The 22,522-nt window shown below is 38.4% G+C and overlaps 2 protein-coding genes, 2 long non-coding RNA genes and 1 pseudogene across 5 annotated transcripts; 4 read left to right on the top strand and 1 right to left on the bottom strand.

Annotated features, from left to right (window-relative positions):
* Positions 1-15,189, top strand: part of LOC126616939 (7-ethoxycoumarin O-deethylase-like) — a 45,056-nt pseudogene extending 29,867 nt beyond the window's left edge.
* Positions 1,905-4,025, top strand: LOC126615180 (uncharacterized). Of its 2 annotated transcripts, XR_007620670.1 has the most exons (4): positions 1,905-2,307; positions 2,713-2,828; positions 3,289-3,388; positions 3,858-4,025. It is a non-coding gene; the product is annotated as an uncharacterized LOC126615180 (long non-coding RNA). The 2 variants fall into 2 exon arrangements; XR_007620669.1 differs by lacking the exon at positions 3,858-4,025 and having other exon boundaries at positions 1,928-2,307; positions 3,289-3,790.
* On the bottom strand, positions 10,414-13,811 carry LOC126615182 (uncharacterized). The gene is made up of 2 exons (XR_007620672.1): positions 12,711-13,811; positions 10,414-11,034 (listed from the first exon to the last, which is right to left on the bottom strand). It is a non-coding gene; the product is annotated as an uncharacterized LOC126615182 (long non-coding RNA).
* A 2,643-nt stretch (positions 15,190-17,832) lies between the features above and the next one.
* On the top strand, positions 17,833-20,719 carry LOC126614329 (pentatricopeptide repeat-containing protein At1g62670, mitochondrial-like). The gene has a single exon (XM_050281923.1). It carries the CDS (start codon positions 17,927-17,929, stop codon positions 19,070-19,072), a length of 1,146 nt encoding a protein of 381 aa, XP_050137880.1. The 5' UTR covers positions 17,833-17,926; the 3' UTR covers positions 19,073-20,719.
* Positions 19,190-19,678, top strand: LOC126616938 (putative pentatricopeptide repeat-containing protein At1g12700, mitochondrial). The gene is made up of 2 exons (XM_050285053.1): positions 19,190-19,313; positions 19,434-19,678. Exons 1-2 carry the CDS (start codon positions 19,190-19,192, stop codon positions 19,676-19,678), a joined length of 369 nt encoding a protein of 122 aa, XP_050141010.1.
* Positions 20,720-22,522: the final 1,803 nt, after the last annotated feature.

The raw sequence follows: 22,522 nt of genomic DNA, 5'->3' as shown, positions 1-22,522 counted from the left end.
CATTTTCTTAACTTGTGAATTAAAATCTATTGGTATTATTTAAAATCGGTTTCTGTACTGTTTTTGTATGATTTAATTTAAATAGAAAATCAACTCCAAAAATCCCAAAACTTTGTGTGAGCATAGCTTGGTGTCTCTAGTTTATGTGTATAAAATTTCGTTGCATTTGGATAAGTATAAGTTAGTCTAATAATTATTGTTTGGTGGCTGGTCAGTGGAGACAGCCACCCGTTTTTGTGACATTTTAAGTATTTGGATAAAACAATCTTCTGCGGGAAAGACCCTTATTTTCATATGCTACAATTGACAAATCTTAGTGTTAATAAGGAAAATTAATAGGATTATTGTGTGCTACTTTGTGGTGCGTTATAATTTACTACCAACACCTCAGGCCCGACAAAGGCACCTTTCAAAACTAACTCTGTCCTCTTCTTGCACAATAGCAGGCAAGAGCCCGACTACACCTCCAAAGTGCCAATCCCTTGGGGAGCTATTTTGATAGCCGAAAAGCCCTCTCTGGAGAAATCTTCGCCTGAACACTATCATAGCACAGCCACTCTGAAATCACCATATCACAAAACCATTCACGTATGATGCATAAACACGTTGGCCATAAGGGAGTTTTACCTTCTACTCCCACTAGATAAACCATTACCTTATCGTTGCTTAGTTTTAACAAAGCATCTTTAGCTATCTTTCACGCTGAAATAATTAAAACCACTGAAGTTTCAAATAAGCAAACAATGCTACAAGGGATATTATAATGTATAGAAACCCTAATAGCCAAACATTTGCTTATTACTAGCAATTCATGTCAAAACCAACACATAGAACCAAATCAGCAAGTTTTCTCACATTTATTTGCACAAATAGCTATAAAGTAAATAAAATCAAATTATAAGTTTACTGTCACATAGCTACTGAATCGAATAATTCCATCACTCCCATCCTTGCAAGATGCTCTTTAAACACAAAGACTTTGGTCCTTATCAAACTCCAACGAGTTTGCCTATACTTCCAGTGAAGCATCAATATTGCCATATAAAACTATGAATTTTATTGAAAACACAATGGTTTTAAATAGAAAAAACATAGTGCGAACAACACTCCCACTAATTTAGCATATCAACACATTAATGTCTAAAACACTTTCTTATAACAGTAGAATTAGATAATTATTCTAACTGGTTAGCCACAAGGATTCTTTATTGCACGCATTCTTTAAACAAGCCAAAAGAAATCCTTACGACATAAGCATATATAGTTAATATGCAAGATATAAGGCAAAACAATATAGAATTATCTCCCCATTAATCTACAACATCATAACTAGATTGTAGAACAAAAGCATATTATCATATTTCCTTTTAACTTTCCTTAACATGCGTTCAAACATTTATGATTGAAACATAAAATCATACCAAGAGTAATCAAACAGGAAGAGCTAATGAAACCAGTAGACATATAGGTATTAATTTTAGGTCTTATTAAATATCACTACAACAAAAATGGCTTATGGATACAAAATTGAGGACACAATTATTTATTTTGTGGGTATAGAACAAATTTTACACATAAAAATTTGTATTTGTTTCCTTTTCTATAAGGGCACCAACTAATGTGCCCATTCTCTACAAAGTTGGCACAAATAATTTTCTCTCTCAACTTTTTCAAAACAATGGATTCAAATATATTATTTGTGTCTATATATTACTTCAAAAGACACAATTAGTTTTTTATATTATTTTTTTGCAAGACTTATGACTCACACCTTACTTTCTCTCCCCCCCTTTAACCCACCAACACCCTTAACCAATCCACACCCCACTCTCTCTCTCTCTCTCTCTCTCCCCCCCCTTAACCCACCCACACCCACACACTCTCTTCCACCCGTTTCTCTCTTTACCAAATGGATTACTTTGGTCTCACACATATATATTATATGTATTTAATTTTAAAATTATGTGGATCGTCGGATTGGTTGAGATTTAAATCTCAAATCGTTGTTTTATAATTAACCCTAGTAACCTCACTCTCACCTCACCTCACCCTCACTGTCTCTCTCACCCGATTCGCCTCCTCCACCCAAATCCAAATCGAGCCCTCCATCTTCCTCTGTCCTCCCACATCAGTGGGATCACCCAAATTCGTCGCCTGAATCGTGACTCCACCCACACCGGTCCTCAATCCTCAGTCTTCACTTCGTGAATTCGTCCCCTGAATCACGATTCCACCCACTGTCCACACCACCTCGCCCAAATCGAGCTCTCGGTCATAGTCCTCACTCACTCCACCTCACTCCACAAGGTAAGAATATCATGCAATAAACTCAACCAAAGTTCATGGATATTGTTTTAGTTTGAATTCGGTTAGTGATTTTGAATATGGGTTCTGAATTAGGGCTTTTGAAAACGGTCTCTGAATTAAGGATTTTGGATTAGGGTCTCTCTCTCTCACTCCTCTCATATCTGGTTTTTCCTTTGTTTTTTTTCTTTGAAAAACACCAACACCACCCATGCATCATATTTGAGTTCATGTTTTTTTGTTTCGAGTTTATATCTTATGAGATCTGGCGTATATATATTTTGTATCTCGCCTCATTGCTTATGAATTTGAGTTTTGAATTTATTTTACATTTTTTTTCATACTTGCCCGCTGCATGCAATTTTGGATATGAATATGATGGATTTTTGGTTAATTCATACTGTGAAGTTTCTCGATGACTAGTTTGGTTGACCCGATCCAACTCATATTGGAGCGGTTTGGGGCCTTGTTCTCTCTGTCTCCGCAACCTCAAAGGCCATGCCCTTGTCACGCCCCCATTGCCGGTTCGTATTCTGTATTTGTATGGAAGAATTTCATATCTATTATTATATTTACGGAGCCATGTTGCTTAGAATTTTAGGATTTTGGATCTTCAATTTTTGGAAAAGCGTAAGTTTTTTTTATTGATTTATTAGGAGTTGTCTTGATTCCACCCCTCCCCCAATAAGTATTTATTCGTTTTTTACTTTTCTTTTATGGTGTGGCAGCATTGAAAGAAGAGGATTTAGTAATTGGATCTAGGTAGAGATGAAACCAGAAGTGAAATACAAAAAAATGTATTCAAATGTGAAGTTCTTAAGGTGCTAATGTTTAATCATGTTAGTACAAGTTTCATCATGGAAAATGCAATATCGTTATATTGTCTATGCTAACTTAAACAAATATTTACTAGGTATGTGATTAAAATAAGCAACTCTCTTTGACCATAAATAATATACATACTTGTATATTTCTTTGATTCAGGTGACCATGAGCTGAATGTATTATCTCCAACCCAAAAGTTACTTTTACAACCCGAAGTGAGGAATATGAATCTTTGAGATGGCTGATCTGGAACTTGTAGGTACTGATTTTAATTAACTCTTTGTAGGTGTAATTTTGGACTGATTGTGTTTTGAATTCGACTATATTTGTGTTGGCTTCTGATGAATATTGTAGTGTATGTTAGCTGAGTGAGTCTTTTCTCACTGACATCAAGCTAGAGATTATGTCAGTTGGTCTTCAACAGTTTTTAGCCATGGTCGCTGTTAATAGCATTAATTTCATTTGGTCAATTTCTATGGTTTGTTACAAAATGTACCCTGGTCTTTGTGTTTGAATACTGGAATCAAAATGAAGATGATAATATTTCTGCACCAAATCTGAACCTTGAGCAATTAGCCATGTAACCTTATGCAGAGTGTGATGAGTCTGAACAATGTAGTAATGCACAGTCGGTTGTTATGGAGGGTGGACTTATTTTTAATACTTGTGAACTTATTTTTGATGAGGAATATTTGTATACTTTCCTCATCCATTGTTGGTTGTTCTAGAGGGTGGAGTTGTTATATAAGAATCATCTTAAAGCAAGTGGTGGAAAGACCCTTGAAGCAAATAAGAGTCCTCCCACAAAGATATTCCCTTCTTACTTTCTTTATCCCTTCATTTTCTTTGCTCTTGTAAAGTGTGTGGCTTTTCTTTATCTTTGCATTTGTTATTCATGACTTCTGTGAGAGTCCATATACTGCATGTCATATGATTAATTCGTGTATACAACAACAACAACAACAAAGCCTTTTCCCACTAAGTGGGGTCGGCTATATGAATCCTAGAACGCCATTGCGCTCGGTTTTGTGTCATGTCCTCCGTTAGATCCAAGTACTCTAAGTCTTTTCTTAGAGTCTCTTCCAAAGTTTTCCTAGGTCTTCCTCTACCCCTTCGGCCCTGAACCTCTGTCCCGTAGTCACATCTTCGAACCGGAGCGTCATTCGGCCTTCTTTGCACATGTCCAAATCACCGGAGCCGATTTTCTCTCATCTTTCCTACAATTTCGGCTACTCCTACTTTACCTCGGATATCCTCATTCCCAATCTTATCCTTTCTCGTGTGCCCACACATCCCACGAAGCATCCTCATCTCCGCTACACCCATTTTGTGTACGTGTTGATGCTTCACCGCCCAACATTCTGTGCCATACAACATCGCTGGCCTTATTGCCGTCCTATAAAATTTTCCCTTGAGCTTCAGTGGCCTACGACGGTCACACAACACGCCGGATGCATTCTAACACTTCATCCATCCAGCTCGTATTCTATGGTTGAGATCTCCATCTAATTCTCCGTTCTCTTGCAAGATAGATCCTAGGTAGCGAAAACGGTCGCTTTTTGTGATCTTCGCTAGATTGCTCCGGTCATTAGTGTGGATAAGTATATAAATGGATAGAGATAGGAAAGCAAACACAAGATGTACGTGGTTCACCCATATTGGCTACGTCCACGGAATAGAAGAGTTCTTATTAATTGTGAAGGGTTTACACAAGTACATAGGTTCAAGCTCTCCTTTAGTGAGTACAAGTGAATGATTTAGTACAAATGACATTAAGAAATATTGTGGGAGAATGATCTCGTAATCACGAAACTTCTAAGTATCGGAGTGTGGAGTCGTCTTGACTTGCCTTATCTGTCTCATAGGTAGATGTGGCATCTTCTCTGGAAGTACTCTTCCTCCATCCAGGGGTGGTATCTTTAACTGGTGGAGATGCACAAGGTAATGTATCAATTTCACTTGAAGCTTACTTGTAGTTTCAGGCTTGGTCAAGCGCGATACAAACCATGTAGTAGGAGTCCCCCAAGTCGCCGAGCTAGGGGGTCTGCTGAAAGAGGTGACAGACAAGGTAAGCAATCAGAGCTCCGACTGATTGTTCACCTTCTCCCCATCTTGCAGCAGCATGAAGGATAAAGAGAAGAAAAATGAGAAGAGATGATATGAGATACTTTTGCTTTTGAAGAAGTAACTTTCCACAGGCTTATTCTTGAACTGAGCTGGAGGGTTTTCTGGTTTCCTCCAGAGTATAAGGCCGACTGAAGAATTTGAGGGTCAAAACAAGTCCATCAAATCTAGAGTACGTTCCACCCTGCTGATATGGGATACTTTTGCTTTTGACAGAGTAATGGATGTATCGGCACGTGTGCTGTTACGCTTGTCTCCACATGCTTCCTTGTATCCTTCGCACTTGCCCTATCTGTTCCTCAAGCAGATGCAGAATCTTCCCTGGAAACATAAGATGTTGAAGATGAGTACTCGAGAGCAATGCCAGGTAAGTAATCAGGTAAGGGGTTCCAGGCAGTCAGTTCTTGGCTGGAAGCTTGATTCCAAGTGCTGACTGATTGCTCTCTTTCTCCTTGTCTTGCAGGTAAAAACAAGGCCAAAGGAAAAGACAGGGAAAAAGCATGATATGGGATACTCTTGCTTTTAACCCTGATGATATGAGATATTCTTGCTCTAGTATAGCTTGTTTGCAGAGGTATTATCGGGGGGAAAGAAAGCTGAATATTTCGAAAGGCTTCGTTGGGAGTGCCCTCTCAGATATGATGAAGGGTTGAGCATTTTTGCAGGTCTGCCTGTCCGTTGGGGATGGAGGTTGACATATATAGGAGTCTCCCTAACAAGTAGTAATGCTATTCCTTTACCCTGCTTGGTCATAGCACGGTAGTGGGAGCTGTCAGTTTCACATGTTTTAACTCTGTCAGAGCACTTTGAAAAAGTGGTCTGTGGTATCTGGCTCTCGAGATTCGGAGAACGATGCCTCTTCGATTTTTGAGAAAGCAATCATGCTGGGGGTCTGGCTCTCGAGATTCGGAGAGCAGTGTCTCTTCGATTTTTGAGGAAGTAATCATGTTGGGAGTCTGGCTCTCGAGATTCGGAGGGCGGTGCCTCTTCGATTTTGGAGCAAGTAATCTTGTTGGGAGTGTTGTCTCGAATGTGAGTAAAGGTTGGGCATGTTTGCTAGTCTACCTTGCCACGAAGCACAAAGGTTGATACACAGGGACTTTCCAATTATCCAGCAATGGTACTGTTCCTTTACCCTCTCTTCGATTTTGAGAAAGTAGTCATGTTGGGAGTCTGGCTCTCGAGATTCGGAGGACGGTGCCTCTTCGATTTTGGAGCAAGCAATCTAGTTGGGAGTGTTTTCTCGAATGTGAGTAAAGGTTGGGCATGTTTGCTAGTCTACCTTGCCACGAAGCACAGAGGTTGACACACAGGGAGTTTCCAATTATCCAGCAGTGGTACTGTTCCTTTACCCTTGTGGGTAATAATATGGTAGCTAGACCTTCAAAATTTATGTGTCTAAACTTTGTTAGTGTTGTTTCTTTGCTATTCTTTTACCTTTCTTGGTCAGAGCGATGTAGTGGGAGCTGCAAGCTTCACGTGCTCAACTTTGGCAGAGAACTTTGGCAAAGTTATCTGTGGTACCCATGAGCTATTGTTGCGTGTGGGAAGTGGGTGATTGAACAGTAAGATTCATGTGCTTTCTACTTCACCAGAAGTCTTCGACAGAATGCCCATAATTTCTGCAAAGCTGAGTGTGCGTGTGACAGGTGCTGACAAGGCTAGAAAAGTAGGTGCCTCTTCGATTTCTGAGATCGGCCCTCGTGGTCTCTGAGCAGCCCAGCTTTTGAGAAAGCGAGCGCCTCTTCGATTGATTCGAAGAACGATGCCTCATCGATTTTTGAGAAAGCAGTCACGCTGGGGGTCTGGCTCTCGAAGATTCGGGGAGCAGTGTCTCTTCGATTTTTTAGAAAGTAATCATGTTGGGAGTCTGGCTCTCGAGATTCGGAGGGCGGTGCCTCTTCGATTTTGGAGCAAGCAATCTTGTTGGGAGTGTTTTCTCGAATGTGAGTAAAGGTTGGGCATGTTTGCTAGTCTACCTTGCCACGAAGCACAGAGGTTGACACACAGGGACTTTCCAATTATCCAGCAATGGTACTGTTCCTTTACCCTCTCTTCGATTTTTAAGAAAGTAGTCATGTTGGGAGTCTGGCTCTCGAGATTCGGAGGACGGTGCCTCTTCGATTTTGGAGCAAGCAATCTTATTGGGAGTGTTTTCTCGAATGTGAGTAAAGGTTGGGCATGTTTGCTAGTCTACCTTGCCACGAAGCACAGAGGTTGACACACAGGGACTGTCCAATTATCCAGCAGTGGTACTGTTCCTTTACCCTTGTGGGTAATAATATGGTAGCTAGACCTTCAAAATTTATGGGTCTAAACTTTGTTAGTGCTGTTTCTTTGCTATTCTTTTACCCTTCTTGGTCAGAGCGATGTAGTGGGAGCTGCAAGCTTCACGTGCTCGACTTTGGCAGAGAACTTTGACAAAGTTTTCTGTGGTACCCATGAGCTATTGTTGCGTGTGGGAAGTGGGTGATTGAACAGTAAGATTCATGTGTTTTCTACTTCCCCAGAAGTCTTCGACAGAATGCCCATAATTTCCGCAAAGCTGAGTGTGCGCGTGACAGGTGCTGACAAGGCTGGAAAAGTAGGTGCCTCTTCGATTTCTGAGATCGGCCCTCGTGGTCTCTGGGGAGCCCAGCTTTTGAGAAAGCGAGCGCCTCTTCAATTTCTGAGACCAGCCTTCGTGGTCTTTGAGCAGCCCAACTTTTGAGAAAGCAAACGCCTCTTAGATTTCTGAGATCAACCCTCGTGATCTCTAAGCAGCCCAGCTTTTGAGAAAGCAAACGCCTCTTCGATTTCTGAGCAGGCGCCTCTTCGATTTCTGAAGCTCCGTCGAGTGCAGATTTTTATAAGGGCTGACATTAAGTTCCAAAGCACACTTGAATCTCCACCAGTAGAAGCTTCATTCTTGCACTTCTAAGATCTTGATTTGTCCGACCTCTTCTCTCTTCAACACCTTTGAAAATGTCTGGCCCCTCCGACCGTCGTTTTGACTTGAACCTTGTTGAAGAGGCAGCCCCGCCTTCTCCAGACAACATATGGCGCCCATCCTTCGTCTCCCCTACTGGTCCTCTTACCGTTGGGGATTCCGTGATGAAGAATGATATGACCGCTGCGGTGGTGGCCAGGAACCTTCTCACTCCCAAAGATAACAGACTACTTTCCAAACGGTCTGATGAGTTAGCTGTTAAGGATTCGCTGGCTCTCAGTGTTCAGTGTGCAGGTTCTGTGTCTAATATGGCCCAACGCCTATTTGCTCGAACCCGCCAAGTTGAATCATTGGCGGCTGAAGTGATGAGTCTCAAACAGGAGATTAGAGGGCTCAAGCATGAGAATAAACAGTTGCACCGGCTCGCACATGACTATGCTACAAACATGAAGAGGAAGCTTGACCAGATGAAGGAAACTGATGGTCAGGTTTTACTTGATCATCAGAGATTTGTAGGTTTGTTCCAAAGGCATTTATTGCCTTCGTCTTCTGGGGCTGTACCGCGTAATGAAGCTCCAAATGATCAACCTCTGATGCCTCCTCCTTCTAGGGTTCTGTCCAGTACTGAGGCTCCAAATGATCCCCCTCCGGTGCCTTCTCTTTCTGGGGCTCTACCGACTGCTGAGACTTCTCCTAAGCAACCTTTGTGAAGGCTCCCTCTTGTGTGTTTATTTTGACTCATGTATATGTACATATTTGTAGCTTATCGGGGATATCAATAAATAAGCTTTCCTTCATTTCAACGTATTGTGTTAAATACACCAAAGCCTTCTTCGCTAAGTTCTTTGAATTTTCTTTTGTTGAAGCTTGTATGTTGAAGCTTTCTGAGTGGAGCATGTAGGTTGGGGTAGTGTTCCCTTAATTTTCCGAGTGAGGAAAACTTCTCGGTTGGAGACTTGGAAAATCCAAGTCACTGAGTGGGATCGGCTATATGAATCTTAGAACGCCATTGTGCTCGATCCTGTGTCATGTCCTTCGTTAGATCCAAGTACTCTAAGTCTTTTCTTAGAGTCTCTTCCAAAGTTTTCCTAGGTCTTCCTCTACCCCTTCGGCCCTGAACCTCTGTCCCATCGTCGCATCTTCTAATCGGAGCGTCAGTAGGCCTTCTTTGCACATGTCCAAACCACCGTAACCGATTTTCTCTCATCTTTCCTTCAATTTCGGCTACTCCTACTTTACCCCGGATATCCTCATTCCTAATCTTATCCTTTCTTGTGTGCCCACACATCCAACGAAGCATCCTCATCTCCGCTACACCCATTTTGTGTACGTGTTGATGTTTCACCGCCCAACATTCTGTGCCATACAGCATCGCCGGCCTTATTGCCGTCCTATAAAATTTTCCCTTAAGCTTCAGTGGCATACGGCGGTCACATAACACGCCGGATGCACTCTTCCACTTCATCCATCCAGCTTGTATTCTATGGTTGAGATCTCCATCTAATTCTCCGTTCTTTTGCAAGATAGATCCTAGGTAACGAAAACGGTCGCTCTTTGGTATTTCTTGATCTCCGATTAATTTGATGAGGTGCAAGGCCTGCTGGGAAGATGCATCTGTCCAAAAATGTTTGCTTTCAAGTTTTTTGTTTGTATTAGAGAGAAAATATGTAACACTACAATATATGTTTGTGAGATTTAGAAAGTGAAAGTTGGTTTCATGGTTGTAGGTTTTCTTCAATTCATGAAATTTAAAATTTTTGCATTTCCTCAATTTAGTTTCAATTTTTCAAATTTTGATTTTTTTTTATTAATTAATTCATGTTGGCACAGTTACAATATAAGTGCCAACATGGCTGGAAAAGCTGATTTGACAAAGTTGTCAGAACAGGGGCACAAATGGGCCATTATTTGTACTTGCCTCTCTGGCACAAACACCCCTATTGTGCCCTTTAATAAATGGTGACACCCATAGAGGGCACAGACATAAAGATAGTAGTTGCACTGTTGCTATTAGTCTATGAGCACAATTGTTGGTGCTTTTTGGCCTCAAATGGAAGAGACGAAAGATTGACAATGTACGCATTGATCATATACTTATGAAACCTAATCATGTTGTCATCATTAAAATCATGATTCAACGCCAATTCTTTCAACAATAAGAGATGCAAACAGTAGAAAATAAGTTCGTGAATGGAGACTAACAATGAGGCAAAGCATATTCTGCAAGCTCGTTATTATTGAAATCAAAGTGTATAAGTGCACACATGCTTTAGCATTTTATAAATGCAACAAATTACTTTGTAGTGGTATCCCATAAAAAATGGTTTGTTGAAATAAAAGAGTATATATTAACTTTCTTCCCCACGACCACTAACTGACTTGGGCTCTAAAACAAAACTGATCAATCCTTGGTTAACCTTCACGGGTACAATATATTTGCATCAATAAGTCTCATGAAGAGACATATATATATATATATATATATCATGCAACCAATTCCATGCCACAAAACCGCAAACTATAATGTGGCTCATAATGGAAATATTTGTAACTGGAAACACATAAATTTATCCCTGGATCATACATTACACGAGTTACCTTCATAAGAAACTTTCAACACCTTTAGGCAAGATGAAGCTTTCAAAAAAGTCTTGTGAAATAGAATCCATACTATGCCATCTTAATTGAACCAAAAATAACGATCCACACCTTTGGGCAAGAAGATCATCCCTTTGTTATAACTAAGATGCAAGTTTGATCAAAGAACCTTGAAATCACCATCCTAATATCAAGCAAGTCATTGCACTTTGCTTAGTTGATGCAAGTACGTGATAACTTTGATCAAATTCAACCTAAAATTAAACAGAAACAAGCACATAGAGTGAATGGCAGGTATATGTGATCTAGGTGCAGAAAGCAATGATATGTTTCATTATTTTGTATTCCAAGTTCACCAAATTCAGCATTTGATCAGACATGATTTCCGATGCTTCAAAGCCAGCAGTTCAGTGCATGCTGCAAAGGCCAGGCAAGCAGCATAGTGTAGATTGTAGACTAGATAACTAGCCAATCACTCCTAAACACACTTCGAAACAAATTCCTTCTTCCAGAATGTTATGAGAAGCACATGACAACTCAAATAGTATATATGTAGTAAGCTCACCAATAATTGTTTAAGTAAAAACAATAATAAGAACCAACTCAGCAATCAAAAAAAAGTGTTACAATTAAACAGATGGAAGAGATAAGACTCACTTTGATATTCTACTTGAAAATGATTACATCATATATTATCAAGTATGAAGAATAAAATATCATGTGCGATATAGTGGTTTATATCTGTGTTTCTGCTGCCTTTGGTTGTTAAGATTCATACAAATTTCCTAAGTATAAGATTTTATAAAAAATTGCCTACATTTCATCATAGCACTCCAACTTCATTTTCAAATTCAAGTGCATGCAACAATGATTTAGTTGTATGTTATCCAGCCTAACAATCAGTTTCTGAAATGAAAAGGTTTTGATGTGTTTGCACACTTGCTTACCAATTAAATCGTGCTCACATTTCATATGCACAATAAAAATATATTGCTTTACCACATCACTGCTAAAGTGAGATTCAGAATATATGTATACAATCACCGGTAGACGTATTAAAATAAGACAACAAAAACTTACTAAGCTATAATTGCACTACACCAATGACTATGTGCCAATACATATTTAGATATCAACATGTATTATAGTGCAGTCAAGAAGACATCACCTGTATGCAAAAAGTGCAGCATCAAACAACATAGATTTATGTTACACCTTTGGGCAAGAAACATAAACTGTAAAATATGTATTATGCATCCTTATTTGTATAGCTATTTCACAAAAATTCACATTCCAACTAGAATCACATCTTTGGACAAGAGACTAATTAAAGTTGCCTTAAGAAATCATGAAATACTACACACTGACTCACAGTTTGAACCAATCATTATTTCTTTCTTTGGAAAGATTAGGCTCATGTAATAAATTGTTACTCACAATTTAAGTAAAAATACCTTGAACAGAACTTCCTAATAATTCTCACTTTGGTGTAAAATTATATAAACATTTGTTCAAGAATACTTTATCATGGTTGTTTCTCCTCCAAAAGCCGTTAATTTCAATAACCTCTGAGATGAGTTATCTTTATTACCATGCCTTTCAACCTGTGTTTGAAAAAATTTATACACATGAATCATTAATAACGACGACCATAAACCATAACTAAATTTTTATCAAATAAAATTCCTGATAGTCCCACTTTAGTGAAGATTATTTTATTAGGTGTCTTTAACAATATTAATCTTAAGAAGCTAGAAGATGTTAGCAATATAACAAAACATATATATATATATATTTAACCTTTACGTTTATCACCAACATCCTTTTATCTGCAAATACAGAGGAAGCAAAATGATAATAGCCATAGCAATGGAATGCCAAGATCAATTAGTTGAATAATATAATGATAAATAATTAGATAAGCATCAACCTTCACAGAGCATCCCTCTCCATTTTGAGCAACAACGCCAGAGATAGCTTTGGCAGGGAGAGAGAGAGGGACCTACTGTCGCTCTTCAAACGTGTTTTAGAATCACCGACAACAAGCCCTGATACAATCCCAGCGGGCCTTGCTCTCGCACGATCTCAAACGCCCGTTGGCACGCCAACTACTGTGCAGCGGAAACCATGTCTTTGTTACGTCTACCGAAAACATCATCGTGTCCGCCACCATGGCCGAGAATGACGCCATTAAGATCTTCAAGTTGTGCCATGGCTGAGGTTTAGTAAAATCCCTCAATTTTTTCAGGAGCTCTCTCCCATGCCATGTATCAACTCTCCTCTCTTGTGGACGCTTGCCCCCTTTCATTTCTTGGGAGAGCCGGATGCTCTCACCTCTCTCACTCTGCTTCACACTATTCTTATTCAACCAAAAGCAACAACCTTTATTTCTTTTCCCTTAAATTAAGGCACGGAAAGGCAGCCCATGCCTTTCATTAAGCCTTAATGAAAAGAGCTTAGATCAAGATTATTTTAATAAAAAATCATCATATTTAACTAAAAGCTCCTCAAAATTAACCATAAAGATAGAGCCTCCAGTTCTACATGGGCTGAATTACAGAGCCCAACAAAAACAAAAATAAGTTTCCAAAATTACCCCAACAAGGAGGCATAGGTCTGAAACATGTTTGTTCTCATGAAGGAGAAAACTCAGGGCAACTCCAAGCAGAGTGTCGATCATCATTTCATTTTCTGGATTTTTCTTCCTTCATTCTTGGCGCATATATCAGTTTTTGAATTTCCTTGTCCAAATTAGATTCAGATTTGGAGAATAACCAGACTTTGAGAAGAAAAAAATCCCAAATTATTGAATCCAATCTCAAAAGTACAATTAAAAAGAAACGAACAGGAAAAGAGCTATGCAATTGAATCAAGGAGGAGGACACTCAAACTGAATCCATTTTCCATGGAACTGAAAAAAACCAAAAATTCCAATTCCTTGCACCCATTTCTCCATAAAATTAGAAAGAAAAATATATCTTTACCTGTGATAGAACCACCTTCCCCAATTACAAAATCTAGAAAAGAAAAAGAAAATTGAAAAAGCAGACGAGAAAGAGAGAGAAAAGTGACTTCAACTATGGTGTTCAACTTTCATAACACTGTTAATGTTAAACATTTATAGGAAATAGTATGATTTTTTTGGCACTTTTTTAGAAAACAATGTGACCCGTTATGTTTTGAATACGTAACTATTTCTGGAAAAACTAACACGGTCTCTGCAAAAACTAACATTGTCTCTGCCAAAACTTACAGTCTCTGGAAAAATTAACACTGTCTCTGGAAACAGTGACTTAGATTCCAGAAACAATGTTACTTAAAATCTGGAAACAGTTTATTTTTACAGTCCAGAAATAGTGACCTATCGTTATTATTGAATAGCATGCAGATCTCAAATTTATTTTCCGGAGAAACAAACAATCAACTCCGCTGACGAAGAAAAATTGAAAAACATTACCTCAAATACACTATGAATAATAACGACAATCACATTTCAACGAAATAATACAAAATATAAATTAAATAGCATGAGGATTTATATTTTTGTTTCAAAGAAAAAGAAGAAGGTCTGCAAAACAACGATAAACTTCATTAACGACGAAAATCTGGAACTCAACCTAAAAAAGTTAGGGGTAAAATCGACAAATCATAATTTATTATAGTTGGGCTGTTTTTAGTTTGACTGCTTTAATATGGGCCTTGTACTAATCATTAAACAAAACTTATAACATGGTTTTTTATTAAAACTAAAACTTTTCAAGCCCTTTTCATTAGTTTTCCTTTCATTCTTCTTTGCCTTTTCACTTTAGCTTTAATCCTGTAACTGATAAAAACTTCAAGAAGCAAGCAAAAGAAATAATCTAATTTATACGTTGCCAGTAATCATCAAATCAATCTATGAAGAGCTTGTTGATGCTTTGATACCAAATGTTGGAATTTATGGTTAGCCACATGCATAGATTACAACCTAATACAGGGGACGAAAGAGCACGCAAATCTGATGAAGCCAGGAAGAGTCTTCTACTCAATGGGGACCTTAGGTTCTCACTAGAATAGGGCTAGTTACCAAAAGAACGTGTTCCTCTTGAGCAGGGACTAAACCATTTTATAGACGTGTAACCACAACCGTTTCCACCTATCACATAAACTGCTTGGCAAAACTGCACGTCCATTTACATTCCAACGTGGGATATCCACTCACCAACATGTTTAACCTTATTGTCCTACTTTAAAGGAAATAAGACTTATTCAAATATTAACTCTAACTGGTTCCAGTTTCAACTAAACTCAAAACCCTAATGCGATAAGTTTAGAGTCCAATAGGGTTCCAACAAGTGGGGCTTACGAAAGGAAAGAGCCCTGTTGGCATTCCTAAACCTAGATTGTCACCCTCTGTTTACCTGCAGTGATTTTTCTGAATATTGTAATATTTCAATATGGTTTTATTATCCTATAGTTTGGTTTGTGTTTCGAGAGCCATGTATGTAGCTGGCCAGTGTTGTTGTTGTCTGAAGTTATTATCAACCCTTCCTTTTGATGTGCAAGATAGTGTGATTATGCAATTAGACTCAAGGACGTCCTATTTCATCTTCGAATATGTTTTGAGAATTTTTGTTCACACGAGGACATCCTATTTCATCTTCGAATATTTTTTGAGAATTTTTGTTCTCTAATGATCGCATGTAACATGAGATTTAATAGTTTTGTTAAAATGTAAAATCTTGTGGCTTCTGATGAGTAACATGAGAATACATGGCACATTGAGCTTAAAGCGTGGATTAAACTGCTATGATATCCTAAAATATATGAAAATTCCACTATAAAACCAATTATGTAATAAAGACATGAAATTCCCTTACTCCCGGTGTTGAATTCACACTCAACAATTACCCAATGTGGAAACAAGCAAAGCTATAGTTGATCTCCTTGCGTCTGCAGTGCTGTTGCAGCAGTGTTTCGTGCAAAGTTTTGTCTTGGCGGCATAACAAAGTTGCAAACACACAAATTTAAGGAAATAATCTTTAATAGAGTCAACTTTACGTTGATGATGTTTACACCAAAAATATTATTGGGCCTTAGTTTTGGAGTGGTCTAGTAAGATGACTCAAAGGAAAATAGAGTTTGAGTATTTAATTTACTCTAAAGAAACAATGCATAGCCCAAACCACTTTGACTTGTCAAAGATACCAAGTCTCAGTTTTCCTTCTCGACTACTAATAGCTTTGAATGCAAAGTACTTTTACATTTTGGAGGGAAGGTGGTCATAGACTCAGCCAAAAACACTGTCTTGCTTATGCTAAACTAGGTTCACCATTCAGATATTTTGGATTACTTTCTTATTAGTGCATTACATTCTGAAAAGTATTCCTAGGTCGGCTTCAAATGAATACATAGGAAGCATTGAAGAAGGAAGTGAAAGGTCTATAAATACAAGTGAAAGTCAAAGCAAAGAACACTCATATCATTCAACAAAACAAACCGCATGCTTTCAAACGAAAGCTGTCTGCCTTTACTTGTTTCATCCCCTTTGCCTTACCAAAAGATCACTTGAAACCAAAACCTTAGAACTCTAAGAATCCTTCCTTTAGACTCTAAGACCAATTAAAATTTGCTCTGCTACCATCTCTTTTTGCGTAGTATCGATATACCAGCCATTAGGTAAAGTTTGTCACTTTGGTTGAAACACTTTACGAGAAGCATCTTTAACTCTATTGAACGGCCTTAAAACCAATATGATAAGAGTTTCATTGGTTGCTTTAAGTTCATTTGTTTATGTACTTTACTTAGTTTGTGGTATTCAATATTATGAATATCACTTTCAGTCCTGTACTTACTGCTCTTTGTTACTTACTGTCTTTATTATTCTGTTGTGAATGACTGATGTTGTGTGTTTGAGTATAATTAGTTTATATTCAGCCTCATCTTAGTAGTATCTGGTATAACATCAACTAAAAATCAAAATTCGTAGCAGACAATACATTAAATAAAGAAGTTTTATTTACTTGTGGCATAGGCATCGCACATACATATAATTTAGGATAATACTAGGGAAACCAATTTTTTAAACTAATCGATATGTCATCAATAAGAAACAAGCATGTTAAACGACACTTACTTAATAACCCAATCATCTAGTGCGACATCATTTGATTTGCAAATTTGATTTAAAAATTTGATCTCCCTAACATTACCCTATAATTTATTCTAAACATATACATCTCCGGGGACAATCCGCCGCTCCCGTCATTGATAAAGCTTGCCAAGAACTTTCCGCCATTGTAATTGGAGTTGTGAGTGTTGAAATAATTGATGAACTGAGACACTGCGGTGCCCTGATCATACGCATAAAATTGGAAGTTGACGTAGTCAATCAAATGACCGTAGCTCTTGCACAAAGTTCTGAATGAAACGATGGGCAATGCTAATTGTAAGCCCAATGTCGTTACTTTTTCAGTCAGCACCGATAAAGGGATTTTGTAATAGGGGCAACAACAATGCAGCTCTTAAATTGCTTAGGAAGATGGAGGAAGGAGATTGCAAGCCTGGCGTAGTTGCCTATACCACCATCATTAAGGATAAATTAGTTGTCGATGCATTGAACCTCTTGTCCGAGATGATGAGTAAAGATATTGCCCCAAATTAACGTTATTACTTATAACTGTTTGATTCATGGAGTTCGTAAATTAGGGGATTCCAGTTGGAAGAGGCTACGAGGTTGTTTAATGAAATGGTGAGTAAAAATATTTTTCCTCATCTCCGCATGCTCAGTATCTTGGTAGACACACTTTGTAAGGATGGTATGGTCCGGAAAGCAAAAAGCGAGGCTTAAATGATGATTGAAAGAGATATTCACCCTGACACAGTTACATGCAGCCCCTTTTTGTTTTAAGGGATAATTTGTGGTAAGTCACGGTTATTCATCTATTTTGAAGGTCGGCATCGTGTGATAAAAAATCATTTAAAATTTAAATTTTAAAATTAAATATAAATAGTATATAACGAAATCTAACCGCATAATATACGATAATTACAAAAATCCCCGGTTGCCATTGAAACTTTAGAATATGGTACAACGCAGTAGAACCCTACTCGCTATTTTTCTCCTCTCCCTGGCGTCTCCGATTCTCTCATTCTGCCACAACAGGCATGCTGAGGATGATGCGCGCGGCGACTGGCATCGGCAGCAGACTGAGAGTGAAAGTGAGAGGTATGCCGCCTCTGCCTTGTCTTCTTCGTAACTTTACTCTTTTTCGATTCTTCAACAATTACTTTGCTCCGTTTCACTCTCGACCTTCTTATCCTGCCAAATCTACAAAAACCCAATTGCATCAGCTTGTCAAAGTAGCTAACCTTGACGATGCACTCCGTCTGTTCGATGAAATGCTTCAAATGCGTCCTCTGCCTTCCGTTGTCCGTTTCAATCAAGTATTGACTCAAGTCGCCAAGTTGAAGCATTACTCGGCAGTCATCTCGTTGAATGATCAAATGGGTCTGTTGGGAATTGGTCCTAATGCTTACACTCAAAACATTATCATTAATTGCTTTTGTCATCTGAGCCAAATGGGGTTTTGTTTGTCTGTCTTGGGAAAATTCTTCAAACTGGGTTTTGAACCGAATGTGGTGACCTTCAACACATTAATCAACGGCTTCCTTCTCGAGGATAGAGAGGCTGATGCTGTCGGGATTCTGAATAAAATGATGGAGAGTGGTAATTGTAAGCCCGATGTGTTTACATTCAACATACTAGTTAAGGGTCTTTGCATGAAGGGTAACAACGTTGGAGCTATGCAATTGCTTAAGAGGATGGAACAAGGAGCTTGCAACCCTGACGTAGTTGTGTATAACACGATTATCGACAGCCTCTGTAAAGATACTCTGGTTGTGGATGCATTGAAACTCTTCTCAGAAATGACAAGTAAAGGTATTGCTCCCGATGTCATCACCTATAACACTTTGATTCATGGAGTATGCAAATTAGGGGAGTGGAAAGAAGCAGTGAGGTTGTTTAATGAAATGGTGAGCAAAGGTATCTTTCCAGATGTATTCACCTTCAATGTCTTAGTAGATACACTTTGCAAGGAGGGGTTGGTTGGGGAAGCAAAAAGCAAGGTTGAAATGATGACTCAAAGAGATATTGAGCCTAACACGGTTACGTATAATTCGCTTATGGATGGTTATTGCTTGCGAGGAGAAATGGATGAGGCGAAAGAAGTCTTTGACATAATGCTTAGCAAGGGTTTCGAGCTTTTGTGCATCGTGTATTCTGCCCCGCTTGCAAAAACCATCTATTAGTGTGTTATAAGTAACAGTGTTTGGAACCAGACCTCCACCAGACATGTCCAGAAAAAGTATCCAAGGCTCGTCTATCCTTTTATGCTTACAATAGCCATTTATCAGTATGTTGTAACTATGAGTATTTTACTTGATGGTCTGTGTAAAGACCAACAACTTTCTAAGGCAATTGAATTGTTTGAAGAAATGAAAGGCAAGAGATTGGATCCAAATATTGTGGTTTACAGTATTCTTATTGAAGGTTTGTGCATAGGTGGAAAAGTTGAATGCGCAAAGGATCTCTTTAGCAGTTTGTTTTCAAAAGGACTTCAGCCTAATGTCAGGACATTTACGATAATGATTAGTGGACTTTGTAATGCAGGCCTAGTAAGTGAAGCGGAAAATTTGTTTACAGAAATGGAAGAGAAAGGCTGTTCTCCAGATAGTTGCACCTATAACACAATTATCCGGGGGTTTTTCAATAAGAATGAGACGTCAAGGGCGATGAGACTTATCCATGAAATGGTGGAGAGGGGCTGGTCTGCAGATGCGTCTACTACAGAATTGATAATTGATTTACTCTCTAGGGATGAAGTAGATCCCGCTTTGTTGGCTTTGATAAAATGATAAAGATCATTTGGATATTGGACTTTTGAAACAGATCCTTCGAATTGTCACAATGCACTTAGGAACTCTTCCACAATGTCGGCTTTTATTTGGTGCTCAAATTTTTAGCAAATATATTTGCATTCCTAAGTTTGCATTTGACCACATCATCCTTGAAAGCATTAAGATAGGAAGAAAAATATCCATCAATTCCCCCTTGGTGATTGGAAGAGTTGACCTAAACATTAGACAGTTTGTGTAGGTCTTTGAGTTTCTATCTCAGAAAATGGTCTGCAAATTTCGGTTATTTTGCCGGAATGAGTCTGCAACTGTAGTAGTCAGACTTTGTTTTATAAAGAAATCATTGGGGATATTGTTTGTTAGTATGATGCTCCATTAAATTGATGGTGTGACGTACATGGGACATGTTTATTGGATGCGTAGAAGCCACACTTGCACCATTGTGATCAAACTGTGCAATTGGTTGTCGTTTTGGGATATAAAGAATCGATTGAGGAGAAGCGACGCTCCGCAATGACTACTTTTCATCCATGTGGTCTGATTGTGGCTTGTGCGTCAACCTAGTAACGGGTTTTGCTACACCAACTAGTTTACCACCTCACAGACCCCAAGATCACAGGATCCCATTATTGCAAAGGAGTAAACCACCTAACAACAAACCTTACATATATGGTCCAGTGCAGAAGAGTGAAATCAAGAAGTGCGTGAAGGAGTTAATGTAGTCTGGATTTATTAAGGTTAGCAATAGTCCCTACTCTTCTCCAGTGATTTTGGTAAGGAAGAAAGAAGGCACGTGGCGCATGTGTATGGACTATAAAAGCCTAAATTACATCACCATGAAGGATCGATTTCCTATCCCTCTTATTGATAAGCTACTAGATGAATTATTTGGTGCAAAATATTTTTCGAAGTTGGATTTGAAGGATGGATATCACCAGATTCGTATGCATCCTGATGATATCGAAAAGACTTCATTTCGAACACACGATGGACATTACGATTTTTTAGTAATGACATTTGGTTTAACTATTGCACCAGCTACCTTCCAATGTCTTATGAATGAGATTTTTTCACCCTTATCTCAAAAAGTTCATCTTAGTTTTCTTTGATGACATCTTGGTGTATAGTTCATCTTGGTCTCTACATCTATCACATTTGCAAACAGTCTTTGAAACACTGCATAAGCACAGTTTATTTGTGAAGCAATCTAAATATGCATTTGGGAAATCTCAAGTGGAGTATCTAGGCCATATTGTTTTTTAAAATGGGGTTGCTGCAGATCCTAGCAAATTGGATGCAATCTCCAAATGGCCAATCCCAACCATTGTCATAGCCTTGAGAGGGTTCTTAGGGCTAACAAGTTATTACAGGAAGTTTATACCTAATTTTGGAAAGATTATGGGACCATTAACTGCATTAACTAAGAGAGATAGTTTCTCGTGGTCAGAGAAGGCAACTACAGCATTCAACACATTGAAACATGCCATGCTTTCACCTCAAGTGCTTGCATTAGTTTCGTTAACATGGCAGGGGTCTTTTGATCTTTTCAGCAGTGAATATAGTGATAGGTTAAAGAAATTGTGAGTTTTAAAGACAATATCGTTTAGGGTTATTGCCAAGAAGGAAATTTGAGAACATAGGTTGCTTTTTGTGGTTTAAGATGTCCCAAATGTGAAAATGGGCTAATTGTTGAATCAGCAAAACTAACGTCTTCAATCCAATTGAAGAAATGGGTAAAGTGAAACGCAAAAGATAAGTCCAATAGGCAAAAAGATATAACAAAGTGTAGAAAATTAAAGTGAGATTTCATGTAAAATATTGAAGGTGGAGTCAAAAGTAAGCCTTAAGAGTGCTAATTATGATTTTTATGGGTAGAAAAAGAAAACTTAAATAGGGTGACATGTAACCTGATAATAGAGCCGTAGATAAAGACATTATTTGACTTCTTACATGTAAAAAATCATTCATCCCTTTTAATGACAAAATGATTATTTTACCGTACAAACATCATTACTTTCATTCTCTTTTATCATCTAAGGATTCTCTAAACCAAACCATCGTGATGATGTTATTTATTTTCAAAATCCATTTGTTCGACATATGTTGATGACTAAACAATTTCCAAATTGAATAAATTTTTTAAAAATATTATTAGCACTCCAAAAATTTCATTCCACACTCCTCACAAGTGTATTTTTTTGGAGTGCAAAATAAGATTTTTTAGAGTGCCAATAACAATTCCTATTTTTTTTTTATAAAAAGATTTTAGATAATTGTCACATCCCCGCCTAGGTCCACCACATCCCTGGCCCGTTCCATCACCGTAGCACGATATTGTCCGCTTTGAGCTTACCATTCCCTCACGGTTTTGTTTCTGGAAACTCACGAGCGACTTCCCAGTGGGTCACCCATCCTGGGAGTGCCTTGGCCTCCTTCTCACTTAACTTCGGAGTTCCTACGGAACCTGAAGCCAGTGAGCTCCCAAAATGCCTCGTGCTAGGTAGGGATGGGAATATACAATTAAGGATCATTCCCCTGGACGATGTGGGATGTCACAATAATAACTAAATAACAACGAATGAGTCTAGGGTTTAGGGAGTTGATGTGCTCAATATAATCATCTTTCCACACCCTATATCAAAATTTCTTAGAGTAAATTACACAAATCTACCTCAACTATGGGTCACACCACAATCTCATACCTCATGTTTTAAACATTGCAATGTCATACCTCATTTTATGAATTTGTTAAATTTTCTATCAATTTCAATGTTAAATAATGACGTGGCAGGTGCGGGACCCACTCTCACACCAACTGAGATAAAAAAATTAATTAAATATTAG

This window comes from Malus sylvestris, chromosome 3, assembly GCF_916048215.2.
Source record: "Malus sylvestris chromosome 3, drMalSylv7.2, whole genome shotgun sequence".
Lineage (NCBI taxonomy): Eukaryota > Viridiplantae > Streptophyta > Magnoliopsida > Rosales > Rosaceae > Malus > Malus sylvestris.
Note: the sequence above shows the minus strand (reverse complement) of the source record. Positions and strands in the feature narration are given on the sequence as shown.

Coding starts and splice junctions, on each gene's coding strand:
- LOC126614329 (XM_050281923.1), top strand. CDS start 17,927: ATGCTGAGGATGATGCGCGCGGCGACTGGCATCGGCAGCAGACTGAGA.
- LOC126616938 (XM_050285053.1), top strand. CDS start 19,190: ATGAGTATTTTACTTGATGGTCTGTGTAAAGACCAACAACTTTCTAAG. Junction 19,314..19,433: donor TTACAGTATTCTTATTGAAG/GTTTGTGCATAG, acceptor TTTGTAATGCAG/GCCTAGTAAGTGAAGCGGAA.